Genomic DNA, 14,518 nt, shown 5'->3' with positions numbered 1-14,518 from the left:
TGTGCAGAGGAGGACAAGATAGAATTCAGTCGCTTGAGTCAAATAGCCTGGTGCCTCCTGCCTCCTTCACAAAGCAAGCAGAGGGCAGCGAAGGGCCTGGATAGTTCCCCCAACATGGCTCATGGTCTCTGGCAGGCAGGGGATGGGAGGAGAGGTGGGGAGAAGGAAGCATTGCTCAGACAGATGATGACAGATGTTGCTCACATCGACAGTTAGTGGGAATTACAGATTTTGTGAACATGTTTTGAAGGGGGTCAGTGTTTGCTCATAACTTTTTTTGAAACTTCCTCTCCCACATATGGAAACACTCAGCTGGATCCAGGTTTCTGGAGTACTTTGACAACCACCATTTCTAAGAATTGATAAGGAGCGGTTGGCCAGCTCCATCTCAGATGGAAATAGAATGACGGAGCAAAAAGGTTTTGCTATCATCCACAACACAGCAGCCTGACAAACTGGTCGAAGATTGGAAGCAACAGAGAGGTGTAAATATAATCTTTCCCTCTCCACATTGAAGTACTTTTGCAACACAGGAAAAGGCCATTTGGCCTATCTACTTTGTGTTTAAGATCCGCATGAAACCCCTCACATCTCACCCCCTCACCCACTACACCCTTCCAGTCCTTTCTCTCTTTCTGTTTATCCAGCTTTTGGTCAAATACATCAATAATATTTTCATATTCTCTGGCTAAAGACCTTCCTCTTCAACTCCTGATTGGATTTATTGATCTTTTATCAACAGCTCCTCACGCCTCCCCCCCGCCCCCGGCCGTTTTCACCCTGATCAGAAATATCATCTCCACATTGACTCCATCGAACAACTTTCAGAATCTCAAAGACCTCTGACAGGTCACCCCCCAAAGCCCCTGCCCCCGCCTCAGCTTTCCCAGTTCTGGAGAAAGGAATCATAGAATTCCTACATTACACAGTCCATACCAACTCTCTGAAGAGCATCCCACCCAGGCCGACACTCCTATAACCCCCATAACCCTGTGTTTCCCATGGCCAATTCATGTAACCTGCACATCTTTGGGGGAATGAGCAAACTCCATGCAGACAGTCACCTGAGAATGGAATTGAACTCAGGTCCCTGGTGCTGTGAGGCAGCAGTGCTAACCATTGAGCCACCGGGCCTCTCCAGCCTGTACAGTTTTTCATGGTGGGTAGAACCTCTTAATTTTGTTTGTATGTTATTTTTTGCTTCCTGGGCATCACTGATTCTAACCTTCAGCATCCCAGGACTTAAACACTGGAATTTCTTTTTTAGCCGTCTCTACTGCAACCTCTCTCTCTTCTCCACAGAGTCTGCCTCACAGAGCAATCTTTTCATCACATATCCTCAGAGTCATACAGTCATAGATCCACAGAGTTGTACAGCACAGAAACAGACCCTTCAGTCCAACTCATCCATGCTGAGCCAGATATCCTAAATTAATCTCATCCCATTTGCCAGCATTTGGCCCATATCCCTCTAAACTCTTCCTATTCATGTACCCAGGAGACAACTTTTAAATGTTGTAATTGTACCAGCCTCCACCACTTCCTCAGGCAGCTCATTCCATACATGCACTGTGCTCTGAGTGATTAAGTTTCCCTTTTTAAATCTTGCCCTTCTCACCTTAAACCTATGCTCATAGTTTTGGACTCCCCAACCTTGGGAAAAAGACCTTGGCTAATCACCTTTTCTGTGCCCCTCATGATTTTATAAGCCTCTATAAGGTCACCCCCAGCCTCCGACACTCCTGGGAAAATAGCCCCAGCCTATTCAGCCTCTCTCTGCAGCTCAAACCATCCAACCCCAGCAAATTCTTCCTCTGTGACTCAATGGCAAACCAATACCACTCCTGTGAGCTGCATTTTAGCGCACTGAAAGGTGTTATATAAATGCCAGTTGTTGTTACTTGCTTTTCAATCTCCGTAGCTGCTGCCCACCCTGCTGAATATTTCTCAGAATTTCTGTTGCAATCTCAGATTTCGAGAGGTTATTTCAACTTTTATGTTGTTGAGTTGCTTGCATTACAGAGGTTGTTCACTCCTCTCAGGGCATCATTGGAGATTTCTGATGAAGGAGGTCATGGTGCTGAAAGTGTTAATGACGAAGCTGTATCAAGCTCCACCCAATATCACACAGTGTTTGGGTGGGGAAGAAGCAACTCAGCAGTTTAACTTTCAGGTTAAATCAGTAGAAAGAGCTTACTCTGCATTTGATCTTGTGCTGTACCTGTCCTGAGAGTGTTTGATGGGGACAGTGTAGAGAAAGCTATACTTTCAGTTCAAAAGACCAGAAGGAGTTTTAATAGCATTTTAAAAGAGCAGAGGGGGCCCCACTCAATATCAAACCTCTTGCTGTCCCTGTCCTGTGTGTTTGATGGGAACAGTGGTGGGGCCCGAAACGTCAGCTTTTGTGCTCCTGAGATGCTGCTTGGCCTGCTGTGTTCATCCAGCCCCACACTTTGTTATCTTGGATTCTCCAGCATCTGCAGTTCCCATTATCTCTGATCACAAGCATTACTTACGGTTTACTTTCAGTTTAAAAGACTAAAGGGAAATTTACTTTCGGTTTGTACCCACAGAGAGAGCTTTACTTTCATTTGAAAAGAGTGAAAGGGATCGTTACCGTGTGACTAACCCTATGCTGTCACTGTCCTGGGAGCGTTTGATGGGGACATTGTTGGGAGAGCTTTACCTACTTTCAGTTGAAAAGTGTATGATCTTTACTGTGCATCTTACCCTATGCTCTGCTTGTCCTGGGAGTGTTTGATGGGAACCGTATTGAGGGACATTTACTTCCTGTTAAAGAGTAGAAGCAGATTAACACAAGGACACAATGGAGATAGATGCGTCATCGCTTGCTGCTAACAGTGTTTGAGTCTGGGTGGCCACACCTTTAGTAAAGCGCAGCACTGGTTCACCAGAACGAGATTTGGACTTGCAAGGGTTAAGTGACAAGGAGGGATTACACAAACAAGGGTTACATTCCCTGGAATGTAGGCTGCTGATCTGAAGGAAGTGTTCAGATCTTCGGGTTTACTGATAGGGCAGGTACAGAAAAACTCTTTGTTATTTGGAGAGTCGAGTACTGGCAAGGTGGTGGGGAGTATAGTTCAAAAATTATACGCGGACCTTTCAGAGATGAAACGAGGAAACTCTTTTACAGTCAGAGGGTGAGACACAACTCTCCCAGCAATGACACTTGATCAATTATTCATTTTAAATCTGCGATTGACACATTTTTGCTGAGCTAAGGCATTAAGGGACATGGAAAATCTACGAAATTAGGTTAATGCGTGACTGCATCAGATGCCAGGTCAGATTTGAGGGGTTAAATGGTCTCTTGTGCCTGTGCTCCAAGCTGCTCTAATGTTTTATATGAGTCAGTGGCTGTATACAATGCACGAAATCAGGATGAAACAAAGCACAGAAAGGAATTCTCCTAACCTACAGCTTCAGTTACTGGGCTAAAAATGGAGTGAACACCACAGGTGTACAAATAATGTTGGCTTATGGAATTCCAAACTTCTATTCACTTGTGTTCCCATAATTAAAACAGTGCGGGCTATAAAATTGTAATTGGACGTATTCCACACTTTGATGCTGTGACCACTAATGTCTCAATTACAGTGCAGCAAACCAGGCAGCGTTCAAGCAGCTCCATCAGGATTTTGTTCCTGTTGCAGTGGTCTGCTGGAGACAACATAGGGACACAGGAGTGAAACAGAGGGAGGGACACATTCTATCCTCCACCATCAATGACTCTCTGCTCTCCCTGCAGTATTCCATTCACTCTGCCGACCCCCTCACACGCACGCCCCATCACAGGACAGTGACAGCATGAGGTCACGTACAGAATAAAGATCCCTCTTTTCCTGAATGGGGCTAAATCACGTTTGAACATGGATTCCAAGTTCTAGCCAAGCCTTCCTTGCACCCAAGCTACTGCTTTCCACATCAGAGCCCAGATGGTTGTGGCTGAAGGCTACTCAACTGCAGGGAGCATCACAGCCAGCCTGGTCTGATTTCAAAAACATCTACTGTTCGGGAACTGCGGCTACTGTGTCCGTACGCCCACCTGTGATAAGAGCCAGACAGCATGGAGAGCAAAGCAGAGGTCAAAAGCCAGTATAGGTGGCTCACTGACAAACCTCTGGCACTCCATCCACAAACCTTAAATCAGGAGTGTGTTTACCAGTTACCTGGGCGGCTCGACTGCCTTCCCCTCTCTCCCTATTTATTTCATAACCCTCTTCCCCTGCCTCATTTCTGCTGAAGGGTCCAGGCCCGAAACGTCAGCCTTCCTGCTCCTCTGATGTTGCTTGGCCTGCTGTGTTCATCCAGCTCCACACCTTGTTATCTAAGAAACTCAGCAGCAACCAGCACAGAGCAGGCTGTTCAGTTTGTCCCTACTACAGTACTCAGCACTCCCACTATCAACACACCGTGTTTGTAATATTCATCACCTCCTTTACTGAGCGTCTCCAGCTCTCAGCCACTCACTAAAACTTTCACCATTGGCAAAGCTGTCCCATCTCAATATTTTATCTGGTGCCACTCCAGGGAAATGCTTTGGAATCTTTCTGGAATTATGGAATGGTTACAGCACTGCCATCCATCCCATTATATCTATGCTGGTGCTTTCTCTTAATTAGATATCACTCCCCTGCTTTCTCTCGAGATTCTAGTGCAATTCCTTATTGAATTTTACCCTTTCAGCAAATGTTTTCCAAATCCTAAGCACCCACTACATGAATAGATTCTCCTTATCGCTCTCTTGGCTCAGTTTTTCCTATCAATGTATGTATCTGCCCCTTTTGTTTAACAACCCTTCTCCCCACTTGAAAAGGCACTTCTCCCCCACCCCCCACTCCACCACACGCACTTTATTATAAGTCTTCATGATTTTGAAGCTCTCCATATAATCTATCACTTGCTTTCTCTGTGCCCAAGTGAATTCCAGTTTCTTCAGTCTCTCCAGGGAACTGAATTTTCACTTCCTGGTACCATTTCTAGGAAATCTCCAATGCACTTAGCTCCATGGTCTTACTACCTTATGGGTGCTATGCAAATGCAGGTTGTGGCAGTCCTTGCTGATTTACAGGTTTCTCTGCAAGAAAAAACCTGCCACTCATGTTTCAACTGCATCTTCACCCTGTTATAACTATGGGGCTGAGAGGACTGTTGCAGTTTGGAACAGTCTTTAAGATAAAAGGGCCTGGGTTATATGATCCTTGTGACATCACATTGACTACATGTCCGGGTGGGCTAAAGATCACAAAAAGGCCAAAGTGTCTCAGCAATACAATGCTTTAAGATGTTCATTAAAAGCAATGACAGTAGACTCCGAGATCACAATGCATTGATTCTGAGCCTCCCAAAGTCCCAGAAAAGTTTTGGAAATATTGGATTGTGAACAGATATGTTGTAAACTGCCTATTTACTTACGAGATTAAAAAGAATTGACGAACCAACCTTTCTACCTGATCGCAAAGTTGTCATGGGAACAGAGTACAGGGGAAGCCATTTTTTTGAGATCAGGCTACAGGCTTCCCTACAAAAATTAATGCAGATCGCTAAACAGTGGTCAGCAGAGAGAAGATGCTTGGCTTATTGAACCTGTACAGCCAAATGCAGGAGGGAGTTGGTCTCTCCCTAATCAAACAGATACAGCCCGCTGCGATGGAAGAATTCCGTGAGATGTGTTCAAATGTGGCACTACCAGTCATGGATTCAGGCAACTCTCCAAAAATCACCTGGAAGTGATCACTGGGAGTTACTATGTGTTAAAACAGGGAAATGCAAAGCCATTGAAAACTGGGAACAACCATTAATTTGCCTTAATGACTGTAAAGACTTTTTTGGAGAATATGATGGATGCTAAGTATAAAAGAGGAAATGTACCTCTTCGAATTTTGAAGTGTTTACTCAATAGTGTGCTTAGTCTTTTGTTACAGTAAACATATTAAAATGTGAGTAAAAATAAAACCCCAAGAGAACTGCAGATGCTGTAAATCAGGAACAAAAACAGAAGTTGCTGGAAAAGCTCAGCAAGTCTGGCAGTAGCAGTGAAGAAAAATCAGAGTTAACGTTTCAGGTCCTCAGAAGGGTCACAAGACTCAAAATGTTAACTCAGATTTTTCTATCAAAATGTTAGACTTTGTGCTGTCATTCATTCAGCCATTAAACTGGAAGTTTTGAATTTCTCTTACAACTTACTGATCTCTGTAATCTCTACCTCTGAGCCATGGGAACACCATCACCTCCAAGTTCTGTTGCAGGTCATGCAGCATCTTAATTTAAACACGTCACTATTCCTTCAGTTTTGGTTTTCATTATCACCTCAAGAGGGCAGCTCACTGCTACTTTCTTGGGGGAAATGAGGAATGAACAGTTGCATCTATATGAGTATTTTCAAACCCCTAAGGAATGTTGCTGGCACTTTGAGATTGTCCTGGTGTCTCTAACCAATGAAAAATTAATCCCCGCAGCGCTGCTATGAATCATGGGAAAGAAACCCTTCTGTTTTTGTTTGATTTTGATTTTTTATTGTCACATGCACCTAGGAACACATGGTTATAGCTGCAGAGAAAGTGCACAAAGAGCGAGATCAACATTAAGTTTAAAATTTGAGACATCCATTCAAAAGCCTAAAAACAGCGGGGATAAAGCTGTTCTTGAATCTGTTGGTACATGTGCATGAGCTTTTATACTTTCTACCCAATGGAAGAGGTTGGAAGAGATTATAACTGGGGTGATTTTCTGAAAAAGGGTCCAGTCCTGAAACGTCAGCTTTCTTGCTCCTTGCTTGGCCTGCTGTGTTCTTCCAGCTCTACACCTTGTTATCTGGGACATTAAACAGTTGATTGACTGACAGCTAATAGCCAGCCAATCAGGTGATGGAGAACCTGCCCACTTACCATTTGGTGCAGAGAATCACAAGATGAATATGTTTCTGTGACCAAAGGCAGGGACCGACCTGTTGCACTCAGACTATGTTGAATGACAGTTACTGGCTTGAGGAAAGTGATGCTATCAGCCCTGACAGTTGTGCTGAGTTCCTGGTGGTCAGATGGACAAAAAGCACTGGCAGCAAGAAGAGACGGGCTGGTGTGAGAACAGCAGCAGAGCAGGAGGGCTCTGCACTGGCATACAGTACAACATATATACTGAGTGAACCACATGAAGGAAACACATTCCCAGTTATGGAGCAAAATCTGGTAGGGGGCTCTCGTTAGCTGGCTAGAGACCTGCCTGTTTAAGGCAATGTTTCGCAAATTTAACACCAGTTGTGGGCAGGTGTTGGGGGAGAGGCTGTCACTGGCAGGATTTCACCTTAAGTTAGGACACCCTCTCCCCCCCCAGGGGAGAATCCCCATTGGCAGTGTAGAGGAACAGAGGGATCTTGGGATCCACGTGCATAGATCCCTCAAAGTTGCTACCCAAGTTGATAGGGTGTAAAGAAGGCATATATATAGTGTGTTGGCTTTCATTGGCAGGGGAATACAGTCTAAGAGCCACAAGGCTATGCTGCAGCTCTATAAAACTCTAGTTAGACCACACTTGGAATATTGTGTTCAGTTCTGGTCACCTCATTACAGGAAAGATGTGGAAGCTTTAGAGAGGGTGCAGATGAGATTTACCAGGATGCTGCCTGGACTGGAGGGCAGGTCTTACGAGAAAAGGTTGAGGGAAGGATGAGAGGTGACTTGATAGAGGTGTACAAAATGATGAGAGGCAGAGATAGAGTGGATAGCCAGAGACTTTTTCCCAGGGCAAAAATGACTATTACAAGGTGGCATAATTTTAAGGTGGTTGGAGGGAGGTATAGGGGAGATGTCAGAGGTAGGTTCTTTACACACAGAGTGGTGGGCGTGTGGAATGTGCTGCTGGCAGTGGTAGTGGAGTCAGATACTTTAGAGACTTTTAAGAGACTCTTGGCTAGGCACATGGAGGATAGTAAGATGTAAGGTATGCTGGGTAGTTTGATCTTAGTAGGATAATAGGTTGGCACAACATTGAGGGCTGAAGGGCCTGTACTGTGCTGTACTGTTCTGTGTTCTAATAGGGTGGGGCTAGTCAAAGGTCAGTAACTCTCACATGTGGCAGTGACACGAAGGAGGCTGTGACTACCAGACAGGTATTCAGGATATTCAGGGATACAGCTTACTGATGTAATGTGGTGGCAGGGAGAGAGGGGCAACGAGTCAGAAACATGGGGAACTGCAGGGGTGTGGCTCCTAGTGGGCTAGTCTCAAGAACAGAGTGGCACAGATTGAAGGACCCCCTCTGAGGTGACAAGCTGCCCACCCCCGGGTTAACCTGTCTGGCAGACTGGTTGGCACCAGCCCACCAACCCCCCCCACACCAGCTGGGTTAATCACAGTGGTGGCAGCCTGGTGCTGGTAATTAATTGACCATGAACGAGCACCAGTTGACATGGGGCAGGAAGGCCGTGGGTTTGGGTAAGACATTCTAAAGGGATTTGGAATAGGCACCTGAAGAACTTTTGTTTTAAATTGCAGGGATGTGAGGAATTATTTTCACCCAGAGGGTGGTGGGCACCTGGCAGTCTCTGCCTCAAAGGGGTTGGCAGGGGCAGGAAACAGCAAGGCATTGAGGCAATATGTAGATAAAGATGGGAAAGCTCAACAGCATTCAAGACCAACTGCTGGAAAATGGGATCAGAATAGATCGAGATCAGCAACGCAGAGAGAGAGAGAAGATTTTGGATAAAAATCGTTCTTGCAGCAGATGAAGATAAGGCATGGAAAGGAGACTTGAGGGTGATCAGATCAGCAATGATCTCGTCGAATGGCCTCATCCCATGCAAAAACGACTCCCTGCGCCAGTCCTGAGGCCCGCCTAATCGGTTCAAGGCCGGAAAGGGAAACGTTATTCCATCAAAACCGAACTGATGTACTCACAGGATTCCACAGTGACCTGGGCAAATGGCACTAATGAGGGACGGATTTTAATTTGTTTCATATATAATAAAACACTTCATTTTACAACTCGCCCCGATTCTCCAGCGCCTGAACGCTTCAGTGAAATGAATGGAACAGATGCAATGGTTTCTGGCTGCAATTAGCTCTGTCACACACTTCGTATCCGTGGGCCGTTCTCTCCATCCCCCGGAGACTAGCCCACGGCTCTGTCATCCTGAATCTCCACCCCAAAGCCCGGACCCCACCGTCAATGAGAGAGACATGAAGTTGGCTCCCAGCACTTTATTCCTGTTAAATATTAATTTTAAAGAAAACAGGCTTTAATAGACAAGGAACACCTCATTAAACTGCTAAAATGTTTCAGAGATTAATGGGGTTAAGCGGATAATGCAAATATTTACTTTGAGAGAAAAACAAAAACTGCAGATGTTGTAAATCAGAAACAGAAACAAAGATACGAAACGCTAACTCTGATTTCTCTCCACTGACACTTGCTGAGCTTTTCCAGCAATGTCTATTTTAGTTTGAGGGTTTGCTGGACCCCTGTACAGACAGCTTTATCCAAAAGTAGGCATTGCACAGTCACTGACAACAAAATTAAACACCTTCTGAGATAACACAGTGTGAAGTTGAATGAAAGTAAGGGTCTCGCCTCGAAACATCAGCTTTCCTGCTCCTCTGATGCTGCTTGGCCTGCTGTGTTCATCCAGCTCCACACCGTGTTATCTCAGACTCTCCAGCATCTGCAGTTCCTACTATCTCTGTAACAACCTTCTGATGCATTTCTTTGTTACTACGTTTTCCTCTATTGTGGAAAGAGCATTCTCAGTTTCTGAACTTCTTTTTTCTCGTTTTCCAATGACTTTGTCAACGCAAGTACCTTCTTCACAAAATGTTCCTGAGACCTGTGAGAACATTAGAGACAGATTTTCCCAACAGGAAAACCTGACCAATAACCCATACAGACAGACTGTTGACAGCAGCAGCTACAGGTCGAATTCTCTTTAAAACCTCGCCTTGTTCTGGCCTCTTCACATGCTTTTGTTTCATTATTCAACCGCATATCCTAGAAGGGGGCGCGGACAGATGTGCATTTGTATAGCGCCATCCCGGCTGATTGAGGGAACGGGTCCACTGGGTGGGAAGGGAGGATGGTGGCAGAGGGATCGAACGGCACCGGGTTGGACGACACACAAACGGACAACTGGACCCACCAGGCCTGCACCGGTCCCCTCCATACTGTGAGCCAATGCATCCCAGCATGGATTTGGACAAACAGTGCGAAATGTGAGGCTTGCAGGCGGTAAACGGGGCTGAGGAGCTAGCACAGCTACGCCGGACCGAGTGGCGCCACAAGAACCTCAGATGACAGGTGGGTTTCAGGATCCGGGGCAGATTACAGGTCACTGTGATCCCAGTACTCAAAGGCGCCACTGGTATTGGGACGGATTTATACTGGTATTGGGACGGATTTATACTGGTACTGAGAACGGATTTATACCGGTATTGAGACGGATTTATACTGGTATTGGGACGGATTTATACTGGTACTGGGGACGGATTTATACCGGTATTGGGACGGATTTATACTGGTATTGGGACGGATTTATACCGGTACTGGGGACGGATTTATACCGGTATTGGGACGGATTTATACTGGTATTGGGACGGATTTATACTGGTACTGGGGACGGATTTATACCGGTATTGGGACGGATTTATACTGGTATTGGGACGGATTTATACTGGTACTGGGGACGGATTTATACCGGTATTGGGACGGATTTATACTGGTATTGGGACGGATTTATACCGGTACTGGGGACGGATTTATACTGGTACTGGGGACGGATTTATACCGGTATTGGGACGGATTTATACTGGTATTGGGACGGATTTATACCGGTACTGGGGACGGATTTATACTGGTACTGGGGACGGATTTATACCGGTATTGGGACGGATTTATACTGGTATTGGGACGGATTTATACCGGTACTGGGGACGGATTTATACCGGTATTGGGACGGATTTATACTGGTATTGGGACGGATTTATACCGGTACTGGGGACGGATTTATACTGGTACTGGGGACGGATTTATACCGGTATTGGGACGGATTTATACTGGTATTGGGACGGATTTATACTGGTACTGGGGACGGATTTATACCGGTATTGGGACGGATTTATACTGGTATTGGGACGGATTTATACTGGTACTGGGGACGGATTTATACCGCTATTGGGACGGATTTATACTGGTATTGGGACGGATTTATACTGGTATTGCGGACGGGGTCACTCTGGTGTCCGGGACAGATTTATACTGGTGTCCGGGACGGATTTATACGGGTGCCGGGATTGGGGTTTCGCTGTTTACGTGGGCCAGCATCCAACTGTGGGAAGCGGGCGCTACCTGAGATTCTCATCCGGTTTTTAGATTTTAAAAGAAGCAGAAACCGTCCCAAAATAACAAAGTCAAGCAGCATCAGAGGAGCAAGAAAGCTGACGTTTCGGGCCTGGACCCTTCTTCAGAAAGAAGATTGTTCCCACTCTTGGCTCACGACTCTGTCCCTCTCGGTTATGAAAGCCACAGGCAGTAAGGGGAAGTCTATACAGAAAGCTCAGAGCTGTGACCATCCTGAGCGAACCACTGAGCGCAGGTCCGTTACACCCAACAGGTGCAGACCATTCGGCCCCTTGGCCCGGACTGACCTTTACGCTCCAATGCAGCCTCCTACGGCCAAGCTAACCCTGTACCTTCTGCTTCAGCCTGAGTGCACCCAGTCCCTGTGACCAGCCTCTCGCATGGGTTTGCCGCTGGGTGTGTTTTTTTTTTGGCTGATATACCTTCGCTCTCCGATGAGGCTTGTCAGCACGAGGAAACATCTTGTCTCATATTTAGCCAACACAGTGTGAACCCTGCCGTGCCCTGAATCACTTCTCTCACTCTCTCTCTCTGCATTCCCAAAGCTGCTTGAATCAAACTATCACATCCAGGCTCAATTTTGACCATTTCCAGTCCATCTCACAGACACGTGGGGGGTCACTCACCGGATATCTGACACACCGTGGGGAAATCCTCACAACAGTCTCCTGTTTTCTGACAGTAAGCGTCGCAGTAGCACAGTGTCCTCCTCACGGTCAGCTCCTGGCACCGGTTATCCCTGCCGGCACAGCATTTGGGGTTTTCTCGGTGATAGCAGCCAGCGGAGACCCCCTGCAGGCACGCAGTAAGGGCCAGCGCCCCCCAGCACAGGGCCAACCTCCCCATCGCCTTCTCCCTCCCTCTGTCTCCTTTCTCGCCTCTTTCACACGCCGCTCCCTGTAACCATAGGTTGATGAGCGTCTCTCTCTCTCTCACACACTGTGAGAGTTTGCTGCCTGTGTTACTGAGGGGCTGGGGGGGATGCACAGTCCGCCCCCTGACACTGGGGCAGGGGCTGTTCCTCTCTGCTGGGCTCAGTGCATTCCCAGTCGCTGGGGTCGAGAGGGATCCTGTGAGCTAACCACACTCCAGTCTTCATTGACTCAGTGTAGACCCTTTCATCCCGCCTCTGCGGCGCAGTCTCCTGTCACTGGTCCTAGCGCCCACACTCAGCGCTCAGAGCAAACCCTAAACTCCCGACTCTTGTATTTATTTTCTTAATTCGTTCATGGGTCGGCGGTGGTAATGTCCCTTGCTCGTAGCTAGGGGACCTGGGTTCAACTCCCAGCAGCTCCATTGGTCATTAGCATCTCTAAACAGGTTGATCAGGGAATCTCCTCCACAGAAGCTGCCAGACCTGCTGAGCTTTTCCAGCAACTTTGTTTTTGTTCCTGATTTACAGCATCCGCAGTTCTTTTGTTTTTTTAAAAGAACAGAAGTTGCTGGAAAAGCTCAGCAGGTCTGGCAGCATCTGTGAAGGGAAAAACAGAGTTACCGTTTCAGGTCCGTTGACCCTTCCTCAGAACTCAAACATCATCTCAATATTTCTATTTTAATTACTGATACTGATTAACTGGGGACCGGACCCAAACATTAACCAAACATTAGCTTTCTTTCCCCCTTTTCAGATGCTGCCAGACCTGATGAGCTTTTCTGTTTTTCTGATGAAGGGTCTAGGCCCGAAACGTCAGCTTTTGTGCTCCTGAGATGCTGCTTGGCCTGCTGTGTTCATCCAGCTTCACACTTTATTATCTTGGATCCTCCAGCATCTGCAGCTCCCATTATCTCTCTCAGTTGAGATAATGTTGGGTACTCACTTGAAACGGACAATATTAAGTGTAACAATATGAATTATTACTCGTGCAGATTGTGACGGGTCGAATGGCCTCTTTTTGCACTGTCACCATTCTGGGATCCCAGGATTTGGATCCATTTGCACATTTTCGGTCCAGTGAATCCCCGATGATGCCGGCAAACTGGAAAGCAAAGGATGAGACTATTTCAGAACCACTGTCAAAACATTGCCTAGTCAGTTTGTGAAATCAGTTGTGAAGCAAGTCCATCGATTTCGGGTGAGAGTCTGGAGGGAATTCACGGAGGGAATCTTCCTCCAAAGGCTGGAGGGTATTTGGAGTTCACTACCTGAAAGGGTGGTAGAGCCGGAAACTCTCACAACAGGGTCTCAAGTCCAAAGTTGGGCAGGCTGGGTGGATTGGCCGTGCTAAAATTCTCCGTAAGCGAGGGGCTACAGGGATGGGGTGGGGGGCTGGGATAAGTCGGTGCGGGCCTCTGTCTCTTTCTGCACCGAAAGGGTTCTATATTTTAACAAAAAAGCTTGAGTGTGCTGGTGAGGACCTATGGCTGTGAGAGTGGAAGTGGGATGAGACTGGTTAGTTCCCTGCTGGTGAATGTGGGTGTGGGAGTGTACACACATAGGAGATCATCCAGCCTATCATGCATGTACCAGCGTTTGCAGCAGGAAATTAGCACCAGAAGCCTGCGATTGGTTTATTAATCTGTATTAACCCCCCCTCCCCAATCCCATCAGAGCTGGTTCTGGGTTGAGGGACGATAATTGGATCTAGTACTACAAGAAATTACCGTCCATCGGATAGAGCAATGGCACCGTGACCTGACCTAGCAATATATCTCACTGCGCTGTGGGTAAAATCGTTCCAAAAAAGGCCATTTTGGCCCATTGCCAGCTCTCAGAAAGGAATTGGTTTGTGGGATCTTGCTGTGCCTATGCTTGGCTGCTGTGTTTCCTACATCACAGCCGTATTTACACTTAATTGTTTGGGGATTAAAACGCACTGGGATATCCCACGCTCATGACAATTACACCTTTCTTTCCAGCCATTCTATAGAAAGGACAGTAGTATCTTACAGATACCTCATGCTGAATCCTGCACTAAGTGTTTGAGATGTCTCACAAACTTCAGTGTTCCTCTCTGAATCGGAGAGCAATGCAACACAGACAAATGCCATTTGGCCCATCACTGCTATACTAATACCTATCAAAAAGAGCATGAGCCCACTGATACCAACCCACAGTGTCACTGAAGTCTTACTGCACAGTAGGAGGCCATTTGGCCCATCATTCCCGCACTGGCTCTTCAAATGAGTGCCATTACCTACAGTCAGTCTC

The 14,518-nt window shown here is 46.6% G+C and overlaps 2 protein-coding genes across 2 annotated transcripts in view; both read right to left on the bottom strand.

Moving 5' to 3' along the window:
* The window catches only part of si:dkey-178e17.3 (somatomedin-B and thrombospondin type-1 domain-containing protein), a 166,605-nt gene extending 153,878 nt beyond the window's left edge, over positions 1-12,727 (bottom strand). Inside the window, exon 1 of the mRNA XM_059654834.1 lies at positions 11,997-12,727. Within this exon, the coding sequence (XP_059510817.1) occupies positions 11,997-12,216 (220 nt within the window). The 5' untranslated portion in view covers positions 12,217-12,727. The remainder of the gene's footprint in view (positions 1-11,996) is intronic.
* A 216-nt stretch (positions 12,728-12,943) lies between these two features.
* The window catches only part of LOC125463910 (tricarboxylate transport protein, mitochondrial), an 89,666-nt gene continuing 88,091 nt past the window's right edge, over positions 12,944-14,518 (bottom strand). The window contains exon 9 of the mRNA XM_059654934.1: positions 12,944-13,346. Within this exon, the coding sequence (XP_059510917.1) occupies positions 13,271-13,346 (76 nt within the window). The 3' untranslated portion in view covers positions 12,944-13,270. The remainder of the gene's footprint in view (positions 13,347-14,518) is intronic.

Source organism: Stegostoma tigrinum, chromosome 26, assembly GCF_030684315.1.
Source record: "Stegostoma tigrinum isolate sSteTig4 chromosome 26, sSteTig4.hap1, whole genome shotgun sequence".
NCBI classification, from domain to species: domain Eukaryota; kingdom Metazoa; phylum Chordata; class Chondrichthyes; order Orectolobiformes; family Stegostomatidae; genus Stegostoma; species Stegostoma tigrinum.
The sequence above is the reverse complement of the archived record's forward strand: the minus strand, read 5'-3'. Positions and strand labels throughout refer to the sequence as shown.